We start from the raw sequence: 21,716 nt of genomic DNA, 5'->3' as shown, positions 1-21,716 counted from the left end.
AACCCTCCCTCTAGTAGCCACCCATCTAATTTCAGAATATGTGAGTACCCAAGAGAATGGCTTCAGACAAAGATCTTAACTGCTCAGCAGGTTAATTTGAAGAAGGGTGGTACTTCAGTTACTTGGGACTCATGCCATTTAGGTCTTTAAAGGTGAAAAGCAGCACTGGAATATGGAAACAAAATACTGTCCCACTAGCCAGTGAAGCACTTTTAATACTGGCATGATGTGCTCAGAAAGTTCATTCCCACTTAATAGTCCAGCTGTCGTGTGTTAGACCAGCTGTAGTTTCCGAATGTGCCATACTGTATGTGCAGTGCATTGCAGTAAATCAGTCTAGCTGTGCCTTTTGAATCCAGTCTAGCTGTGCCTTTCAAGCTGACCCATTTAGCTCTCACCAACCAGAGCTGATAGAAGCCAGTTCAAGCTTTTGATGCCCACCTGAGCATCTAGCAGCAGTGCTGGACCACACCCCACCCCTCTCCAACTGTGAATGCTGGCCTTAAGAGAGGAGTGGGGATCTAGAGCACTTCCCTAGACTGATAGACCATTCATCAACATCACCTCTTTTTTAAAAATCTGTATTTAGCCTCACTTTGTTAGCCTTCCTACAGCCGGTTACTGACTCCAGGTTTGGGGCATCAACAGGTCCTCCTTGGACAGATATAAAAGCAGAGGGAGCTGGATGCCACCTGCATGTTGATGGCACACAACTCCAAGATCCCCTGAACATGTTTTGTAAATACATTGCATGAAAATGTTACATTAAAACTTGATTTTAAGTTTCCCTTTTTTAAATAATAATAAACAATTGTATTTACAGATAGTCCTTTCAGGTGATCCGATGCAGCTAGGTCCAGTAATAAAATCCAGGCTTGCTTCAGTTTATGGATTGCACATTTCCCTGCTGGAGAGACTGATGAGTCGCCCTCTATATCAGAGAGATGAGGAGGCTTTTGGTGCTACTGAATCATACAATCCTCTGTTGGTAAGTTACTTGGGGAATGATGTTAACCGCTCAGTCTCTGAAGTTATTCAGTACAGCAGTCAACCAGTAGTTTTGCTGATACCGAAAGAATACAAAGCAAATGTTATATATACCAGATAAAACCATGCTTCATCAGAACTTGCCACCCCCATAATACTTGCTTGTATTTATAGGTGGTGGTGTCTGCAGGTGTATCGAAACTAGCATACTGCCCGAAGATAAAATTCATATTTCTTGTCCCTCCCACTTTTGCCTCTGGCCCTGCCCACCACTAGGACATGACCCCAGAAGGCTGCCCAGATGAAACGCAGCCCTCGACCTGAAAAAGATTCTCCACTCTGATGTATAGTATATAATCTTGTATCGCTTCATTAAATGCAAGCTGCTGTCTTCTAGGCAATTTCTTCACCTCTCAACAGATATTATATAGCAGATCTAAAATACAGTACAAATTATATCATTAACTCCAGTAGCCTTTTCAAACAGGTGTCATCGGCAAGTAGCATCACATCTTTAAGGTTGGAAACATTTGGGGCTCCCCAGCCTAGTGAGTCAGTGCCATCGTGTACGATTGGGGGCATTGATGGAATTTGTCTTGGGGAACTCAGGTTTCTTCTCTCTGCGAAGAATGTGGCCTGCACAGCTCCTGTTCCAGTCTTAATACATGGGCTGGCAAAGATCAACAAAAACTGAGCCAATCTGTACATCTAAACTAGGGACGTGGGTGGTACTGTGGTCTAAACCACTGAGCCATTTGGGCTTGCTGATCAGAAGGCCAGCAGTTTGAATCCATGCGATGGGGCGAGCTCCCATTGCTCTGTCCCAGCTTCTGCCAACCTAGCAGTTCGAAAGCACACCAGTGTGAGTAGATAAATATTTACCACTGTGGTGGGAAAGTAAACAGCATTTCTGTATGCTCTGGCACTGGTCATGGTGCTCTATTGTGCCAGAAGCAGTTTAGTCGCATGACAGAAAGCTGTGGACAAACTCCAGCTCCCTTGGCCTGAAGCGAGATGAGCACCACACTCCATAGTCGCCTTTGACTGGACTTAGCCCTCCAGAGCTCCTTTACCTTACCTTACATCTAAAACTACAGACATATTCCCAGTGAAGTCCATCAGGAAGCCGCTTCCAGAAGTGAGATTCTTTGAAACGTGGCAAAACTGGCCCCATGTACCAATAAGCGTTTGCTTCAGATAATAATGTATAGCCCCCTGTTTTGGATTTTACTTTCTTTGCTTGCAGATTACAAAGCTTGTGAAGAATTACAGGTCACATGCTGCACTGCTCACATTGCCATCTAGACTCTTTTACCATAAGGAGTTGGAAGTGTGTGCTGATCCTTCTGTGACAAACTCTTTGTTGGGATGGAACAAGCTGCCAAGGAAAGGTTTCCCCCTGGTTTTTCATGGAATGAGAGTACGTAAAACATGTTTGTATCCAAAGAGAGGCTGGCAAAACTTAGGGTCTAGGCATGGCCATAGTTGGGGAGGGCAGCTGCCCTCCTAAATCAAGTAAACGAAATACTTAGAAATTGAAGAAAGATTTTAACAGATTTTTAAGCAAAAACAAAAAGATTCCAATTTTGTTGAAATAATTGACTTTTTCTGGTAAATAATAATAAGGCCTTAATTAATTAATTAATATGAAAATGCATTTGTTTGGTGATAACCACATTAAAGTCACTTTTATTATCAAAATGGTTATCATGAGAATAAAACAGGCTATCAGACTTTCAGAAAAATAAATACAAAGTGCAGTGTTGACATTTTTATTTTCCCACCTCCCAATTGCCAGGGCACTGAAACACGTGAAGGCTACAATCCTTCTTGGTTCAATCCTACAGAAGCAGTCCAAGTAATGTTTTATTGTTGCCTTGTTGCTAAAAGCATCTACCATTCAGTGTCACAGAAAGATATTGGAGTGATTACACCTTATCAAAAGCAGGTATGGCTTCATGCTATGGATTTCTATTGTGCCTATGCTATTCTTTGTTTTTTGTCTGTTCTTCGTTTTCTTTTTGTACGGAATGTTATTGGTACATGTTTTTGTTGTTACCTGGGGTGGTATTGTAAGCTTACCCTAAGAGGTTCTAAAAGCCATGTCGTATGATGGCAGTCACAACTATTAAAAAAACAGAAGGTACATCTCAATCATCATCATCTTCATCATATTTGCTATTTATAACTCATCTGGCTGGGGACATAAGTCTACTAAGATTGCGGAAGTTATTAGAATATTTCCCCCAGACAACAAAAGTGTACGTTAGAGATGGGTGAATCTTGTCAATTTTGGTTTCTTTCGGTTTCTTCTTTTTCTAGTATTTAAGTTCAACATTTCCTCATCAAATTGTGATTTGCCCATCCAACAAAAAGTCCCCATGAGAATTCAAAAGAATTTTAGAGTTCATCCTTCTGGACCGTCTTGAGGGGCTGGGAGCTGGGGGCACTGTCATACAGTGGTTCCGCTCCTTCCTCCTGGGCCGTGTTCAGAAAGTGGTGGGGCGGGATGAGTGTTCAGACCCCTGGGCTCTCACTTGTGGGGTGCCTCAGGGTTCTGTCCTCTCCCCCATGCTTTTCAACATCTACATGCAGCCGCTGGGAGAGATCATCAGGGGGTTTGGGCTGGGTGTTCATCAGTATGCGGATGATACCCAGCTCTACCTTTCTTTTAAATCAGAACCAGTGAAGGCGGTGAAGGTCCTGTGTGAGTGTCTGGAGGCGGTTGGAGGATGGATGGCGGCTAACAGATTGAGGTTGAATCCTGACAAGACAGAAGTACTGTTTTTGGGGGACAGGAGGAGGGCAGGTGTGGAGGATTCCCTGGTCCTGAATGGGGTAACTGTGCCCCTGAAGGACCAGGTGCGCAGCCTGGGAGTCATTTTGGACTCACAGCTGTCCATGGAGGCACAGGTCAAATCTGTGTCCAGGGCAGCTGTTTACCAGCTCCATCTGGTACGTAGGCTGAGACCCTATCTGCCTGCGGACTGCCTCGCCAGAGTGGTGCATGCTCTGGTTATCTCCCGCTTGGACTACTGCAATGCGCTCTACGTGGGGCTACCTTTGAAGGTGACCCGGAAACTACAACTAATCCAGAATGCGGCAGCTAGACTGGTGACTGGGAGCGGCCGCTGAGACAATATAACTCCGGTCTTGAAAGACCTACATTGGCTCCCAATACGTTTCCGAGCACAATTCAAAGTGTTGGTGCTGACCTTTAAAGCTCTAAACGGCCTCGGTCCAGTATATCTGAAGGAGCGTCTCCACCCCCATCGTTCTACCCGGACACTGAGGTCCAGCACCAAGGGCCTTCTGGTGGTTCCCTCACTGCGAGAAGCCAAGTTACAGGGAACCAGGCAGGGGGCCTTCTCAGTAGTGGCGCCATCCCTGTGGAACGCCCTCCCACCAGATGTCAAAGAGAACAACAACTACCAGACTTATAGAAGACATCTGAAGGCAGCCCTGTTTTGATGTAGTACAGTATTTTAATATTTTTTTGGGAAGCCGCCCAGAGTGGCTGGGGAAGCCCAGCCAGATGGGCGGGGTATAAATAATAAATTATTATTATTATTATTATTATTATTATTATTATTATTATTATTATTTTGACTAATATACACATTTTTGTCCCACATGCTGATTTTTGTTAGCAATTTGCCCTCCTGTAGTGCATTTTGCACGTGTTATTTTCTCTAATAAATGCATTTTTAGGCACACTTCCCCTAAGGTGCATGTTTGTATACCCACTATAGAGTTGGAGAACTGCACGTTTTGAAGGATTGCAGTGTTTTGGTTCGCATATTATTTGAGAAACTGAAAATTTGATAGATCTACATCACAATGTGTGCTAACTTTTGCCACTTCCCAAATTTATCTTCTTCCACCAGCAGGATCATTTCCTGGATCTCAATCTCCTCCATGAACATAAAGAAGACTTTTCATTTGCAGAAGCCTTGTTGAGACCCAAAGCAATATGTATATTCTTTACTACATCACACATATAGCTTATAATTTTGAAAGATGCAAGAGTGGATTTAAGTGATGGTGGATCTTAATCTAAAGTTAGTAAAGCATTACATAGGCAACAGGATATTTTCACAAAAAGCCATCTAAATTTACAGTTCTCCTTTACGTCACGTGTTTAGCTCCGGGAAGGTTAACCTTTTTTGGCCTGTGGTCCATATTCAGAGTTGGATTTCAGGAACTGAATTTCTTGCTCATCTGTTGAATGCCAGCTGTGTTGAATGCCATAACTGAAATGTAATTGTCATACTGTCTCTACTTTAGGTAGAAAAAATCAGAATTCTCTTGCGCAGTGTGGATTTAGCGGACATCAAAGTGGGCTCTGTAGAGGAGTTTCAAGGGCAAGAATTCCTAGTGATCATCCTATCAACAGTATGTAGTGAGATGCTATTTGTGTGTCTGAAAGACCCAAGTGTTGGTCACATTCTCAAGAGCTGCGAGTGGAAGCAACAAAACAATGCAAAAATAGGTGGCATTACTCTTAATGATCAGCAGAGAGTTTAGATAGGCATGTTCAGACATCGTAGTCCTCTGCAGGTTTGCTCAGAAATAACTCCCACTTGTTCAGTGATGCTTACTCCCAGGACACTTACTCCCAGGAAAGTGTGCAGCTGGGCAGAGCTGGAGAGTGAATCCACAGTCCAAAGCATTGGCAGCTCACACTGGCCAGGGCAGAACTTGTGTTTGGGAGAACAGGATTGTGCTCTGTTATATTTTTAAAAATGGCTGCCGTGTTATTGTAACAGATCTACTGCTAGCTCCAATTAAACCTAGCAGATCCCATTGCTAACTGCCTCAATTAAACCTGTAGCAAACCTACCGCATGGTACAACCATTAATTAAATTTCTAAATTACCACATGTTATCTTTTGGAATTCTTGTTTGAAAGAAAACTTAAGTGATTTGGAGTCTTAGGCAGAAATTGAACAAATTAGAAAAGTTTTATTTGCAAAACAAAGTTGGTAAAACAAGGATGGGTCTGGAGTTGTGTTCTTTCAGGAAACAGTTAACTTATTAATTACGCTAAGTTTAAGATGTCAGAGGCATTAAAGTAGTAAATGCACAACTTTTCTTAAACGTCAGTTGCTAAAAATCAGGATTTACACTTCCGGTAGATGTTCGGTTTTCTTGAAGAGACGCTAAAATGCTTAACTCAGTTTCTGTTATTTCACTCTCACGCCTTTACTTAGTTATGACAGGTATTAGAGTAAAATACTTTTGACACAGCACAGCTTTCTTCACAGCTTAATATTTTGGTTCACGAGCAAAGGGCACTTTTTGTCAGTTACCCAACCTCTTAACAACCCTATTCCTGCCTGAGGCATTTCCAAATAGTGTAACAGACCCTGGGGATCACTACACCCCTTTTAACTGGTTTTGGGAGTCTTTTCCTTCTAGAAGATCTCTCTGCTCCTGGCTAGAATGAGACCCAGGTAATCTATATTCCCACAGCTTCTACCTCTCCTGGCTCACACTCAGCCCTCCAGTTAACTCCTGTCTGTATACCTTCCCCACTCAACCTGGTCTTCCTGTCTAAGCCGCAAGGCTCTTTCCTGTTCCTATGGATAGTCTCCTCAATGTGGATGTTCCACTCAGATCAGAACTAGTTCTCCCTCAGTCAAATCCTCTCCTAATCCCTATCTTCCGTCTCAAATCAAGCCCTCTCTCTGTCCCCATCTAACTTTCTCCCTCTGAAAATGCTTTTTTTTTTCTCCCTCCCAAAGTGCTGCTCCACTAGCCGTCTTGGTAGCCAAGCAGAGAGAGGCTCCAGCACTCTGTTGGGATTTCTGAGGGACTGCATCACCCGACTGGTCTGTCTCTGCTGTCCGTCACGCACGCTTTAATCATAGGCCCTTGCATCCTAGATCCCCTCCAGTAGTTATGGAATGAGCATTATAGACTTTTGAACTTCTAGCTGAGACCTGCTGCAACTGCTCCATCCAATCACAGCAGTCTCAGAAGTTGCACAGCTAATGCATTGTGGTGGTACAACATCCCTTAGGGTTGCCTTCTAACACAAGACAACATAGTTGGACCTTGCATAGAGTATGTGTGTGGGTGTATATATGGACTTGCACACAAACATAACTTCTGTAGAATTATCTTTGCAGGATTTAATGTTTCTGCTTTCTTCCAGGTTCGGTCAAACGAAACTTCATTTGCTGATGAAAAACAACTCTTAGGTTTCCTTACTAATTCAAAGCGTTTTAATGTGGCAATTACCAGACCCAAGGCATTGCTCATTATAGTGGGGAATCCTCATGTGCTTGTCAGAGTAAGGCTTGCTTGCTTGCTATCTGCCAATGCAAAATGTTGAATTCATGCTTGCTTCAGTTAAAACTGTTAATTTCAGAGCGGAATGGCAGGTTGCCTGTGGCTATCTGGAGTACAGTGGTGCCTCGCAAGACGAAAAGAATCCGTTCCGCGAGTCTCTTCGTCTTGCGGTTTTTCCGTCTTGCGAAGCAAGCCCATTAGCGGCTTAACGGATTAGCGCTATTAGCGGCTTAGTGGATCAGCTGATAAGCGGCTTAGCAAATCAGCTGTTAAGCGGCTTAGCGGATCAGCTGATTAGCGGCTTAGGAAAAGGGGGGGGAGGGAAAAAAACCCGCAGGAACTCGCAAGACATTTTCGTCTTGCGAAGCAAGCCCATAGGAAATTCGTTTTGCGAAGCACCTCCAAAACTGAAAACCCTTTCGTCTAGCGGGTTTTCAGTCTTGCGAGGCATTTGTCTTGCGGGGCACCACTGTATAAATACTGTAAAGGTTATATGCAAGCGTTTTTCATTTAGAATACATTCACACCTGCTTATGTGTTACAGCTTTTCTATTTCAGGCAATATTAACGCATGAGAGAGTGAAAAGGGTTATAATGATATTGAATATGTGGTGAATTCAGCCATGGCTATGTTGAAGATGGAACAGGCTGGGATGCAACAATAATTTCTTGACTGAAGCCAAAAGAACCCAGATTTTTCAGTAGAAATGTAACACAATCGTTTGATTTGATTTTGATTTAATATTTGTATTCCGCATTTCCAACAACAAATGTTGAGCTCAAAGCAGTTCACAGTGACCACAAAAGCACTGAAACAACAACAACATTACAATCACTATATTATCAAACACAAAAATGTTTAAATAAAGCAAACAGCAACAAATTCATCGATTCAGTAAAGTCATAGTAATTCAGAATATCAGAAAATATCAAAAATCGTCCATCAAAATGATTAATATGATTCAATAAAGCATTAGCTAAGAAGAAAGGAAGTTTCCATTATGGCATAAATATTAATGATGAGTGGTTTTCATTCTTGGTGTATTTCATATTTGTAACTTTTGTAGTAAGTTGCAAGCTTAAAGCTACAACAATGGAAACATAAATTAAAACAACAGTTAAAATATAAATATAGCTAAATCACATAAGCTAAGAAACCCCACATATAATAAACTCTTCAAACACCTCACTTTAATAGCTGTTTGTATAGGGTAGTGGTCTAAACCACTTAGCCTCTTGGGCTTGCCGATCAGAAGGTCGGCAGTTCAAATCCCCGCACCGGGGTGAGCTCCCGTTGCTCGGTCCCAGCTTCTGCCAACCTAGCAGTTCGAAAGCACACCAAAAAGTGCAAGTAGATAAATAGGTACCACTCTGGCAGGAAGGTAAACAGTGTTTCCGTGCGCTGCTCTGGTTTCGCCAGAAGCAGATTAGTCATGCTGGCCACGTGACCCGAAAAAAATGTTTGTGGACAAACACCGGCTCCCTCAGCCTGTAAAGTGAGATGCGTGCCGCAACCCCAGAGTCATCTGCGACTGGACATAACTGTCAGGGGTCCTTTACCTTTACCTTTTTAAAGTAACATGCTCATTAAAAATAGACTACCCAAGGAAACCATCCCTTCTTGCCGAGCCTTCTCACTTGTCTGCATGAAATTCCTGGTAGTCTACTAGCAAGCAAGTTTAAACACAAGGCTGTGTTAGAATATGTTTGCTGCTGTCCAGCTCATACAGTAGCACCCTATGTTTCCTAACAACAGTTTTATGTGAAAGTCAGCTACCAAGAATGTTCTAAAGATATTCTTCTTTAGGCATGCTGTTTTCAAATACTGTAAAATTATAAATTGGTTGCAGGATTACTTTTGTTAAAATTCATATTCATAAATTCTGCAGTTGTTAACAATCTTTTTATTATTATTTGGTCAGGATGCCTGCTTTAGTGCTCTATTGGAATACAGTTTGACAAATGGAGCTTACATTGGCTGTGACTTACCACGGGAACTACAAAATCTAAATCAGTGAGTGTCTTTTCAGCACTTGTGAAGGGAGGGAGGGAGGGAGGGAGGGAGGGATAAATCAGCAGTAGCTCTTTATCCCAAAATCTGCTTTTAGGGAAATAATGATAAATCTGCCACTGGTGTTATCATATCTGAAAAAGCATGTGATAAAAATGCGTGTTGTGTGTAGGAGATATGGAGTTAAAATGTTCAGCTCACAGTCTATAAAACTGTAGCATATTAACAGAATAGGAAAAACAATAATTTACTGCTGTTTGCCAGGAATAGATGAGCTTAGAGCAGTGAGACATGTGAAAGTACTGTCTTTTAAAGGTGTGAGGAACAACTTATTTAGAATTTGGTGTGGACGTCAACATACAGTATTTGGGTATCACATGTAGATACTGCTACATGTGATGAACGTATGTACTTAACATTTTATGCCAGTTTAACTATCCTGATATCCTCAGAGGATTCTGGGAATTTTAAAAATAATGCTGAAGCTGAAAGTTCTGTTAGTAGCATAGCCCCTTCATAGAACTGTGATTCCCAGTTTTTTTGTGGGAATAGGAAACGACTACTAAACTAAGGGTGGTATTCAACTTAGGTTTACTTAGAGTGGACCCACTGAACTTAACAAACATGACAAAACTAGGTGCTTTAATTTTAGTAGGTTGATTCTGAATGAAACTTAGCTGAATACCACCGTTTTATGTATGCAATTTAGATACCCTGTGTTGTCTTTGGTTGTTGTAACGATTCCCAGTGCTCTTGATCTGGTTGTTCAGCTGAAAGTGCTATCATTAACACTGCTATTTCATTACCTGTCTTGCTTGGTTAATCCACAGGTCTGAGTAATTAAAAATATTTGCTGCAACTACCGGCTAAATATTCCTGACCATGTTCCGATCTGCCCGAAGTTTGGTTAAATAGAAAGCCAGCACCTCCCTGGCAGGTTAAGAACTTTGTATTGAAAGCACTTTAAACAGATGTATCTTAAAATAGGATACAAATGTTTATTTCAAAGTTGCTGTATTTTTACGCCGTTAAATGTCACTAATTTGAATAAAGTTTTCTGCATGCTGGCTGTCTTGTGGGACTTGTATATATGGAAATAAGAATGATAATAAGATACTTTGTCCACCGTTTAAAGGTATAGTGTCAACTTTATGGTGTGGTTTAAGCTGCACCCCATTCTTCTGTAGATATTGGTAGCATATTTCTCTCACGTAGCCGTAAAGGCACAAGTTCCTCCCTAATCTACTACCCCTCCGTGTTTTCTGTTTCTTCCTTCCTTTAGGAAGCAGAATGGCAAGCAACTCCCCAACAGATTCCCTACATGTGATTAATAAGCTTACCTCTCAGTGGGGTCCTGCCTTTTATCCTGAGAACTAATGGAGCCCCCATTGCCTTTTTGGTGGAATTTGATTTCCCCTGGGGATCTTAAAAGCCCAATCAGCAAAACCACCTACCTCCTTTGTCCACTAGGATTTATTGCCTTGGTTCTGGCAGCATTTGTGCAGTGCTTGAATATGTTTTGCCTTTTAAGCAGAGGTGCTTAAATGTTTTGACAATTTCTAATGGTACTAGTATCCTTGCCTAAAATAAATGGGAGGGGGGAGAGGTTGATTTATTCATGGTCATTCTGACTGCTACAGCAGCTTTCTATATAAAATACAAGAATGGTGGCTTACAAGCAATAAAACAATCAACAATAATAAATTACAAAAATCCTAAAACAGTTTACAGTTAGGTTAAAAAGTGAAACAATAGTCATAAAATCCAAATGATATGGATAACAATTATCTGATACAAAGTTTCATAAATTCAGGCTGAACATAAAAGAGAAGATTTGCATCATTAACTCCTCATCATATTTATAGGAGGGGAGGGGCACAAAAACCATTCTCAGTTCTTCCAGAAAGCAAGTAAGGAAATGACAGCTTTCAGACCCAGCTTCAAGACAAGCACTGTTATCTGTAATACTGAGATAACTTGATGACATCCAGCCAGGAGAGGGGAGGGAGAAAGATACCCCACCCACTATTTAGTTCATGGTGCAACACATCATCTAAGTCATAACTGCTATTCTCCCAACAAATGGTATCTGCCAGGTTAAGCTTGTCAACCCAGTTTGATCTCTTTAGCAGCCTCTTTTTATAACCAGAGTCCTAGCACTGAAGAACCCATTTAGTCCAATCTAGTCTCATTACAATATCCTATTTCTTCATATTATATCATATCATATATCATATATCATATCACAGAGTTGGAAGGGAACCTGAGGATGATCTATTCTAGTCCAGCCCCCTGGAATGCAGGAAAATGCAGCTGTCCCATACAGAGGTCAAACTTGCAACCTTGGTGTTAACAGCAACATGCCGCTCTCAGGTTAGACTCAAAGGAGCAGGAAGTACAACTTTTTAAAAAAGGAACACCTACTTCTGTAGTTGAAAGATCTCTGTCATAAAAAGAAAGCACTGCTCCCCTATTTAGAAAGTAAGAGTTCATTGAATATTCTTATTTTACACATAAGTGTTTGTGGAGTATTATTTTACACACACATGTTATGTACCAATCTGAGGGTGCATTCTCTTCATATGCCCCCTTACGGAACAGGCTTTATTTCCTAATTTTAACCAAAGCAGACTGCCTCAGATTTACAGCTCAGCACAACATATCCCATAGAAAAACGGTGAGCCATTGCCATGCCTTCAGAAAGGCTACAGGGCAAGGAGTTGCTCTATAGGTATATCTTCTACACATCTGCTTTTCTATACCAATTCCAAATTAGTTTTTGAGCTGCATGAAGTACTAAGATTCTGCTTGAGCCCATAATTTGTCTCTGACAATAGAGGCAAAGCCGAAAACAGTATTGCCTTCTGGGCTCTATGATCTTTCACAGGCCCTGATCAGCTGGAATCTCCTAATACTTCTCTGGTGCCATTTCAGCGCATAAGCAGCAGCACTCACAGCCCATATAGCGGAAACCAAGGGAAGGATACCTAAACCTCAATTTCCTCTATTGTCCACACTAAGAAAGGATGTCTGAGGCAATTTCCCCATTTCTGCTTACATGTAGAGTTTGCTAATGGTCTTCTTATACTCATCTTCAATCAGCAGTGTCCCATTCAAAAGTTCCTCAACAAGTTGGTGCTACAATTGCATTTTATTATCAGGAGGGGAGGGGGACCCCCCCCAAATCAAGTCTGAAAACACATGGAAAGCTAACCCAAAAAAGAGGCAAAATGTGAGAAGAAACACGAATACATGGGAGGCAAAGACAACTTCAGGGCCTGGTCTGGTCAAGACTTTTACCTACTACAGTGGTACCTCGGGTTACATATGCTTCAGGTTACATACGCTTCAGGTTACAGACTCCGCTAACCCAGAAATAGTGCTTCAGGTTAAGAACTTTGCTTCAGGATGAGAGCAGAAATCGTGCTCCAGTGGTGCGGCGGCAGCAGGAGTGGTGCTTCAGGTTAAGAACAGTTTCAGATTAAGAACGGACCTCCAGAACGAATTAAGTACTTAACCCGAGGTACCACTGTACAGGAAAGAAGAGCATGAAGGAGTCAGGCAAAGGCTAAATCAAGATTTGCGCCAGTCAGGCTGTCCCCTCACAAGGCCAACTGACACCACCTGCCCTGAAGGAAGGAAAAAGGGATAGAGACGGGCAAAGAGAACTGGCACTTTGCCAGTTAGACTCTCCCACCCCCACCAATTTTTATATCCTTTGTGCTGGCATTTTAAACTGCCTTGGCAGAAATGGTTTCATTGAAAACAATGAACCTCTAGAAGATGTTTTGACAGCAATTCCAGAGAAGAGGTCTGGGAGTCTCAAGAAACCTTAAATCTGCAGTCCAAATTAATTTTCGTATCGACAGGAATGGTCAAGTCTCAATAATCAATGGGACTGAACTATAAATATTCTGGTTTAGTGTGCTTATGGATCGTGGCCATTGTGATTGGAAGTTTTGAAGTAAAAGCTGCCAAGGAAAGCAAAAGGACATGAACAAGAATGGACTGAAGCAGCAGTCAGAGAAGCTGCTGGGAGGGGGAAACAGGGCACTTTGTATGCATGGCGCTCCTATATCGACGGGTGCTTCTCATCTGAGGTAATCTTGATGATATCCATAGTACCAAAATGCAGCCCTGCAGCTTAATCCAGAGGCACATTTGTATGCAGTGAGTGCTGAGTTCAAAAGCTAGATACATCTTTGTGGTGAAGACCCATCCTTGCCCTTAGAGCAGGGGGTGCTCTGGCCCAAGGAGGGTAGTTTTTGCTTTTGGCCCACCCTTGTGGGGGTCGTGTCTCTAGTGGTTGTGGTTACCACACACATGATCCACACCATGCAGGCTGCACTTGGTCCCTTACAAAAAGCTTCTGGTTTTTTGAGAGGGGGTATGAATCGGTGACAAAGAAAAAAATGAATTCTGTCACTGAAAGTGTTTACAAAATGCGCAGGTCTTTGGATGGTGAGAGTGTCACGCAGTGGTGAATTAATCAACGCAGAGTCTTCTTCATAAAATACAGTTGTTCATAAACAGCATAGTTAAAGAGCATACACAGAGTGCTCATAGCAGCTATCTGACTTCACAGGCACAGTCTTAATTATTGATTTACTGGAGTCCTGGAGCCACTATGTCTGCAGCGACACAACACCACACACTGAGACACACACTCAGGACACTGAGGCCCACAGAGAGGCTGGCTACTTTTATAGGGAGAATGAGTCACAGTAACTTAGCAGTTTGCTGTTAGCAGGCTTGAATGATTGTGTAGGCCTTACTGCTTCTGCTCTCAAGAACCTTTGTCTCATGATAGAGAGAAAAGCTGAGGTGGGACAGCAGCTTGCCAAGACAGCTGGAAATCAAAACAGCAGCAACTTGGTGCATCATGTGCTTCAGCCTTTCCTAAGTTTCCTTGAGACTTTGAGCTTGCCACTGCTGAGGATGATGTGCCCATTATGTTACATCTGTTGCAGCAGGAATTGAGGAAGCCCAATATAGCGCCTCTCGTTTGTCTTTCCAGCATGCATGCATGACTTTCCCTGAAGGTTTAGCAGAACTGCAAACCACATCTGTCTTCAGAGCCGTTTTGCAGCCTGAAACAGGCTTTTAATAGGGAAATGTAACAGCTCCTGCATACTGTGGGATTGGCCTAGCAACAGAGACCAAAATAATACCTCTGCTTCGTCAAGTGCTTTTTGCCTTATTGGTGTACGAGGAAAGGTCTGGGCATTGGACTGGGCAATCAAACTGTCTTTGATAGGTTCACCACACCTATCAGCCAATCATCCATTCCCACCACCCTTCTGAGTAATACCCCTCCCCACCCTCTCACTATATATACCGTATATTTCGCTCTATAAGACGCACCAGACCACAAGACGCACCTAGTGTTTGGAGGAGGAAAACAAGAAAAAAAATATTCTGAATCTCAGAAGCCAGAACAGCAAGAGGGATTGCTGCACAGTGAAAGCATAAATCCCTCTTGCTGTTCTGGCTTCTGGGATAGCTGCTCAGCCTGCATTTGCTCCATAAGACGCACACACATTTCCCCTTACTTTTTAGGAGGGAAAAAGTCTTCTAGAGCAAAAAATACGGTATATATGGATCTGGTGACTTCTGTTTCAGTGTATCTGAAGAAGTGTGCATGCACACAAAAGCTCATACTGGTAACAAACTTAGTTGGTCTCTAAGGTACTACTGGAAGGAATTTTTAAATTTTGTTTAAAATGGAAGATCCTGGGGGAAGCTGAGGCATGGACTCAAGCACATTTTGCAGCCTGAATTGGAGCCAGGATGGGGTGTGTCTGTCCATTTGTCCATCCCATCCTGAGCCAACATTATTCCGACACTTAATTCCTGCCTTCCTTTATCCACCACCAGCAACCAGGGCCTCACACCTGAAGCAGGTTCCTATACCCTACAAACCTTTTTCTAGCAAAACCTTAGCTGCTATCAATTTCTGTGAGGAGCTGTAATAGCAGATAATTTGGATGCTTGGTCGTCAAGATGTTTTTTCTATGGCTTGGAAAAGAGGCATCTCTTCCCTCTGTCTTGAGTTCTAAATTATTTAAAAAGCTGGCAACGGATATTTGATAGCGAGGCATGTGACATTTATTTTCATAAAACATTAAAAGAGCTGCGTGGTGCTCCTCTGTACACTCAATTATAGCCCCTAGTACGTTTTAGTTTTTCCTTTCAGTTGAAAATTGTTTTTGTGATGTTGGAGTCCCTGTGCCACTGGTGCCAATTTTACCAGCTCCGTGGCGCCTATGAGGACTAGCTTGTCTCCTGTTGCCTTCATTTAATGGGGTATACTGGAATTGTAATGAACAATTAAAGAGTTGTTTGTCATCAAGAGATTCTGAAATCTCTTGAAGCACAATGCCAATTGAATACCCTGGAAAGCTCAGAGAGGGAGGGGGCAATCTAGCCAGAGAGAGAGAGTTTGTGTGTGTAGGACAAGCATGCACACTATTTTTTTAAAAGCAATATTTAAAGGTGGTTAGCGTTAAAATTAGGACACAGGTGGCGCTGTGGGTTAAACCACAGAGCCTGGGCCTTGCCGATCAGAAGGTCAGCGGTTCAAATCCGTGTGACGGAGTGAGCTCCCGTTGCTCGGTCCCAGCTCCTGCCAACCTAGCAGTTCAAAAGCACGTCCAAGTGCAAGTAGATAAATAGGTACTGCTCTAGCGGGAAGGTAAATGGTGTTTCTGTGCGCTGCTCTGGTTCGCCAGAAGTGGCTTAGTCATGCTGGTCACATGACCCAGAAGCTGTACGCCAGCTCCCTCGGCCAAAAAAGCGAGATGAGCGCTGCAACCCCAGAGTCGGCCACGACTGGACCTAATGGTGAGGGGTCCCTTTACCTTTACCTTTACCTAGCGTTAAAATTACTGGTGCTACCCATCTGAAACATATCCAGGTTGATTAGCTCTAGAGGGGCTACCATGTCCGCCAATTTTCATGCCCCCTTGTGAACAAACAAGGGTGTTATGGCCGTTTTGGTTTCATAGTGCAAGTCTATTGGATTTCCAGATCCGGTCATAATGGATCCAATCCTCATTTATAAATCAGGGCCACAAATCGGATCGGTGTGTGTGTGTGTGTCGCCAGGATTGCTAGAGGGCTTAAGTTGCTGCCTCTTCCAAAATTCATGCATAAGGCTTGCTCCCCCCCCAAAAAAAAAAACCAGACAGTGCCTACATCTGTATGATACGCTATGCATGCGTCTGCTATGTATTCTGAGCCTAAACATGTCCTCTAAAATGAATGGGTTCAGAGTGGAGGCTGCCTTTGCAGAAGTCCCAGGTTGTAAGTTCTAGGCTCTGTAGGATGCCATTTAATTGAATTATGTGGCTAGTACATACAGATGCAGGATCTGTTAACACCTGGATAGCTCTAATTTTCTAAATTAAATAAGGCAGTTACCTAAGCAATCCTTCCACCTCAATGCGATCATCTGCGTCATCAGGTGACTCAGGAGACCTACACCTTCTGTTAACAAATGCATTAATAAATAAATGTGGTGCAGATGTTCTACTGAGAACCTTTTGCAGAAAATAATCCAAGATCGGCGGGGGGGGGGGGGAGAGACTTTGCAGCTTTGCACAGATTTCTGACACCACTGAACATTTTCTTGTGGTTCACACCAGGATGCAATTATGTTGCTCTGACAGAGCACCCGTTGTTGAATTTCCCCTTTGACTTCTCACCTCCGTTTTCTCAAATGCATCAGCCTGGCAGAAATCAGAAGCCAGGTTCAGCAGCTCAAGAAAGCGTTCACCTAAATAAGAATTCATTATGCAAATCTAATTGTTTCCATAAATGTATTCAGTTTGTTTATTTAGTGCCGAGTGTGGTAGACTACAATCTATGTAGACTTCACATAATGTTTTTTAAAAAACAACCCCTCAAAGGTTCCGCTGAAGGGCAGCAGATGAATGGGCAGACATTATCCTTCGATTCAAGAGGAATTGAATAACAAACTCTGGTTGCTTTCCTAAACACTTGAGTCTGCTTTGTGCATGCATCTTCAAGGCCATTGGGAGATTTAATCTACAATTACGAAAATGAGTAGAAATGCATGGTTTTTGTAAACACAAACGCCAAGTGTTACGGTTCTGTGACTTGTAATCATTACGCATGTACAGTGGTACCTCGGGTTAAGTACTTAATTCATTCCGGAGGTCCATACTTAACCTGAAACTGTTCTTAACCTGAAGCACCACTTTAGCTAATGGGGCCTCCTGCTGCCGCCGCACCGCCGGAGCACGATTTCTGTTCTCATCCTGAAGCAAAGTTCTTAACCTGAAGCACTATTTCTGGGTTAGCGGAGTCTGTAACCTGAAGTGTATGTAACCCAAGGTACCCCTGTAAGTATTTCAGCCTGTCGCCCTGCATGACAGAGACCACCTCCATTTCTATAGCTGCAATCCTATACGCGCTTACATCGGAGTAGGACTGGATGTGGCCACTGAGGCTCGGCTCCCAGTACAAGTAGACAGGTTTGCACAGTACTGTAGATCCTTCTGCCTGGGGTGTAACCAAACACTTCCCAACAAACACGGGTCTGTCTTTGCAGTCGCAGGAACGCACGCACACACGCTCCTCAGATCCGCAAAGTGTTTCAAGGGAACATTACATAAAGATGCTGTGGCTATGGCTCAGAAACAGCAGGGCTTTTCAGTGGAGTTTGGGTCAGAGGCTCCACTCCTGAGTAAGTACTGTTCTCGGACCTGCCTTAAGGGAGGCAATGCACATGGCCATCTCAAGAGCTCTATTCAAGTCTAAAATCACCTAACTGTGTTACTGTGGATTGGGGGGGGGGCATTAAATTATAACAACCATAAAGAAGGCTGATTGCCGAAGAATTGATGCTTTTGAATTATGGTGCTGGAGGAGACTCTTGAGAGTCCCATGGACTGAAAGAAGATCAAACCTCTCCATTCTGAAGGAAATCAGCCCTGAGTGCTCACTGGAAGGACAGATCATGAAGCTGAGGCTCCAATACTTTGGCCACCTCATGAGAAGATAAAACTCCCTGGGAAAGACCCTGATGTTGGGAAAGATGGAGGGCACAAGGAGAAGGGGACGACAGAGGAGGAGATGGTTGGACAGTGTTCTCGAAGCTACCAGCATGAGTTTGACCAAACTGCAGGAGGCAGTGGAAGACAGGAGTGCCTGGCGTGCTCTGGTCCATGGGGTCACGAAGAGTCGGACACGAATAAACGACTAAACAACAACCACCACCCTGGGCTGCAGTCCCTATGCACTCTCGCGTGTCACGGGAGTGCAACCACCCTCTGAACTCCGCAGGATTTTTTTGTGGGTAAATATGCAGAGAACCTGGCTGCACTAATGCCATTGCAGAACAAGAGCTAGGTGTCGAGAGAGAGAGGGAAGAGGATGGGGCGACTAGCAATCGAAATAAATCCCTTTCTGCATTTGCATTTGCGCCGCTTCAGCGCTCGCCGCCGGGTTCCTTTGGTTGCCTCCGCAATGAGGCCCAGAGGCGCCTTTCCTGGCCCCCCCTTTTCTCCAAAGGGGCTCCCTCCGTCGCTTCTAACCAGGCTGCCAGCCTCGAAAGCAGCCGGAGATGCCGCCGAGCCATTCCCAGGCAGCGGCAGGAGAAGCTGTCTGTCGCCACTTCGAGGCGCAACGTGTTGCTCTTGGTGACTCTGCAGCTTCTGAGCCGATAATGCCTGCAGCCTATGCCTCCTGGCGGCCACCCTTCTCTCCTGGAGCAAAGCCCCCGCTCCTGCCGCTGCTGGCAGCTCCACCAATTCCAGATGTTTAAGCGGAGACCTTAATCGACCTCTGGGCGGCGTTCAACCCATTGCATTCCGCTGGGGGGCTTCCTTCGCCGCTGCAAAGCGCCTTCTCCAACAGCTCGTTGCGGCGGCTACCGCGGAGGACGCTTCCTTTCGTGCAACTGCCCTTTGGCAAATCGCCCCTCTCTTCTTTGGAGAGGGGGTGGGTGAGATCCTGCACCAGACTTGGGGACCAAGAGGAAGTACTATGTGAAGGCCGGAGTCTTGCCAGCCTGCCGCAACCGGATTTTTATTTTTTTCCCCCTTTACCATCTCTGATTTTGCCGAGTCACCCTTGCGCTCCTCTCTCGGCTTTGGAGCAAGAGAAGCGCGGGGATTTAAAAAAAGACTTCCATCAAGGTAACCGGAAAAGGACCATTCTAGTTCTGCAACAAGCTTCTTGGTACATACATCTGTGTGTGTGTGTCTTTGTGTGTGTGTGTGTATAATATGTTCTAGATAGAAATTATATATAACCAGCTTCTGATGGGCTTTTATTGCGCAGCAGAGCCGCGCTAAGGTGTTTATCGCGCTGGTTTTTATTATTCTTATCCACGCGGGGGGGGGGGGGTTACGCCCGCGGCGCTTTCCCTGCCCGCTGGTTTTTGCGCGCTGGCTGCAACCACCCAGCTCGGCGCAATCCGGGTCGCGCCTTTCCGGGGCTGCCCGCCAGCCCCCCGTCCTCGGCGGTATTGCATGGCGCTTAATCTCCGCCGCCGCCTGGGGAAGGGAGGCCTGGGGAGAGGGGGGTGGCGGGCACGGAGATCCGCGGCTGCGGAGGCCAAGGGCAGCCCCCGATCGCCGTTGCCGCAGTCTCGCTAGGGACGCGGCTGTTGCGCAAAAAGGGAGATGGTGCCTCGTCGCCTTCCTCGCTCTCCACGTGCGCCCTCTCTTTTTCTCATCGCTCTCCGGTGTCGCTCCTCCTACCCGCAGGCCGGGACCACCTTCCTCGGCTCGGGATCCGCTGGATCTTCTCCTGGATTTCGTGGATCTCCTCCGGCCAGGCGGCGACGGCGACGCTTCCCCTGCTGCAGGCAGGAGCGCCCGGGTGAGGAGCGCCGCTTATGCAACACATCATCGAGAACCACCCGGACATGGCCACGGCGCTGCTGGCGGGCGAGAAACTCAAGGAGCTGATCCTGCCCGGTGCGCAGGACGACAAGGCGGGCTCGCTGGCGGCGCTGCTGCTGCAGCTCAAGCTCGAGCTGCCCTTCGACCGCGTCGTCACCATCGGCACCGTCCTCATCCCCATCGTCCTCGTCACGCTGGTTTTCACCAAGAACTTTGCCGGTAAGGTGGGCCTTCAGGGCAGCAGCGTGGAAAGCATGGAAATGGGAGAATTGGGAGGGGAGCCTAAGTCTAACCGATTTGCAATGCAGCAGGGGTGGCCAACTCCCAAGAGACTGCCATCTACTCACAGAGTTAAAAACTGGCAATGATCTACCCCTTTCTGGGGGTTCTGGTTAAAGTTGTTGAGTTTTTTTCAGGGAGGAGGTAAAATGTTGAAGAAGAAGAGTTTGGATTTGATATCCCACTTTGTGACTATCATAGGGAGTCTCAAGCGGCTAACATTCTCCTTTCCCTTCCTCCCCCACAACAAACACTCTGTGAGGTGAGTGGGGCTGAGAGACTTCAAAGAAGTGTGACTGGCCCAAGGTCACCCAGCGGCTGCATGTGGAGGAGCGGGGAAGCGAACCTGGTTCACCAGATTACGAGTCTACCGCTCTTAACCACTACACCACACTGGCTCTCTTGACCTGTTGAGCTTTCTTTAGGGGAGCCACAGTTGTTCAGCTTCTTTGGGGGGAGCCAGTGATCTACCGCAGACGTCCAGTGATCTACCGGTAGAGCATGATCTACCTGTTGGACATGCCTGTAATACAGGGATCTCAAAGCATCCAGTTTGAAATCAAGCCGGGCCCTGCTAAGCTTTGCAAATGTGCTGGCAGTTTTGTTGCAATGTCCAGCCGGTGAAGCCTTTCCTATTGCTGCACCTCAGAAACAGGGGACAGCTTCACCTGTTGAAAGTCCGCCTGTCTGGCAGCTGTAGAAGAAGCTTTGCTGAGGAGAGGAGAGGTGGGGAGGTAGCAGTGGTTGGGACACACACACACATAATTCCCTTCCCTTCTCAAGTAGTTAGACGAATGAGGGAGGCGCAGGGCTGTAGCTAGGGGGAGTGCTAGTTGGGTTATTGCCCCAATGAAGCCTCCAGAGGGGTGCCATTGAGGCTCCCAGCCTGTTGGTCGGTGTATGCAAATGTGGATGGGTGTGCCAAACTGGGTCTTTGACCTGTGTGAAATAAAGTCCAGTTTCACCCTGGGGAGTCATCCTCCTGGCAAATAATCATTATAGTTCAGTTGGTAAGCCATGAGACTCTTAATCTCAGAGCTGTGGCTTTGAGTCTCACTTTGGGCGAAAGATTCTTGCATTGCAAAGGGTTGAACTAGATGACCCTCGCGGTCCCTTCCAATTATATTTATTTATTTATTGAGTTTATACAGTGGAACCTCGGCTTGCGAATGTGATCCGTGTGGGTGGCACGTTTGCAACCCACAGCACCGGGTCTGCGCGCACGGGTCGCGATTTGGTGCTTCTGCACATGAGTGAGCGCCAAAACC

At 44.9% G+C, this 21,716-nt stretch overlaps 2 protein-coding genes across 11 annotated transcripts in view; both read left to right on the top strand.

Moving 5' to 3' along the window:
- Positions 1-10,362, top strand: part of MOV10L1 (Mov10 like RNA helicase 1) — a 37,634-nt gene extending 27,272 nt beyond the window's left edge. The window contains exons 21-27 of one of the 2 annotated variants that reach the window (XM_081877853.1): positions 824-988; positions 2,234-2,407; positions 2,786-2,935; positions 5,275-5,382; positions 7,148-7,285; positions 9,207-9,298; positions 10,126-10,362. In XM_081877853.1, the coding sequence (XP_081733979.1) occupies positions 824-988; positions 2,234-2,407; positions 2,786-2,935; positions 5,275-5,382; positions 7,148-7,285; positions 9,207-9,298; positions 10,126-10,135 (837 nt within the window). In that variant the 3' untranslated portion in view covers positions 10,136-10,362. Of the gene's footprint in view, positions 1-823; positions 989-2,233; positions 2,408-2,785; positions 2,936-5,274; positions 5,383-7,147; positions 7,286-9,206; positions 9,305-10,125 lie in introns of both variants that reach the window. The other variant, XM_081877854.1, reaches the window with a different exon arrangement.
- Positions 10,363-11,550: 1,188 nt separating this feature from the next.
- The window catches only part of PANX2 (pannexin 2), a 50,110-nt gene continuing 39,944 nt past the window's right edge, over positions 11,551-21,716 (top strand). For 2 of the 9 annotated variants that reach the window (XM_081877943.1, XM_081877940.1), the window contains exon 1: positions 20,343-20,388. Coding sequence is in view for 1 of the 9 variants with exons in the window: in XM_081877935.1 (XP_081734061.1) it covers positions 20,163-20,388 (226 nt within the window). In the remaining 8 variants the exon portion in view is untranslated. Of the gene's footprint in view, positions 11,777-20,031; positions 20,389-21,716 lie in introns of those variants that run through there. The other 7 variants (XM_081877935.1, XM_081877937.1, XM_081877939.1 and 4 more) reach the window with 7 other exon arrangements.

Source organism: Podarcis erhardii (assembly GCF_964252035.2).
Source record: "Podarcis erhardii genome assembly, chromosome: 10".
In the NCBI taxonomy this organism is placed as follows: domain Eukaryota; kingdom Metazoa; phylum Chordata; class Lepidosauria; order Squamata; family Lacertidae; genus Podarcis; species Podarcis erhardii.
This window is presented reverse-complemented; position numbering and strand designations above follow the sequence as displayed.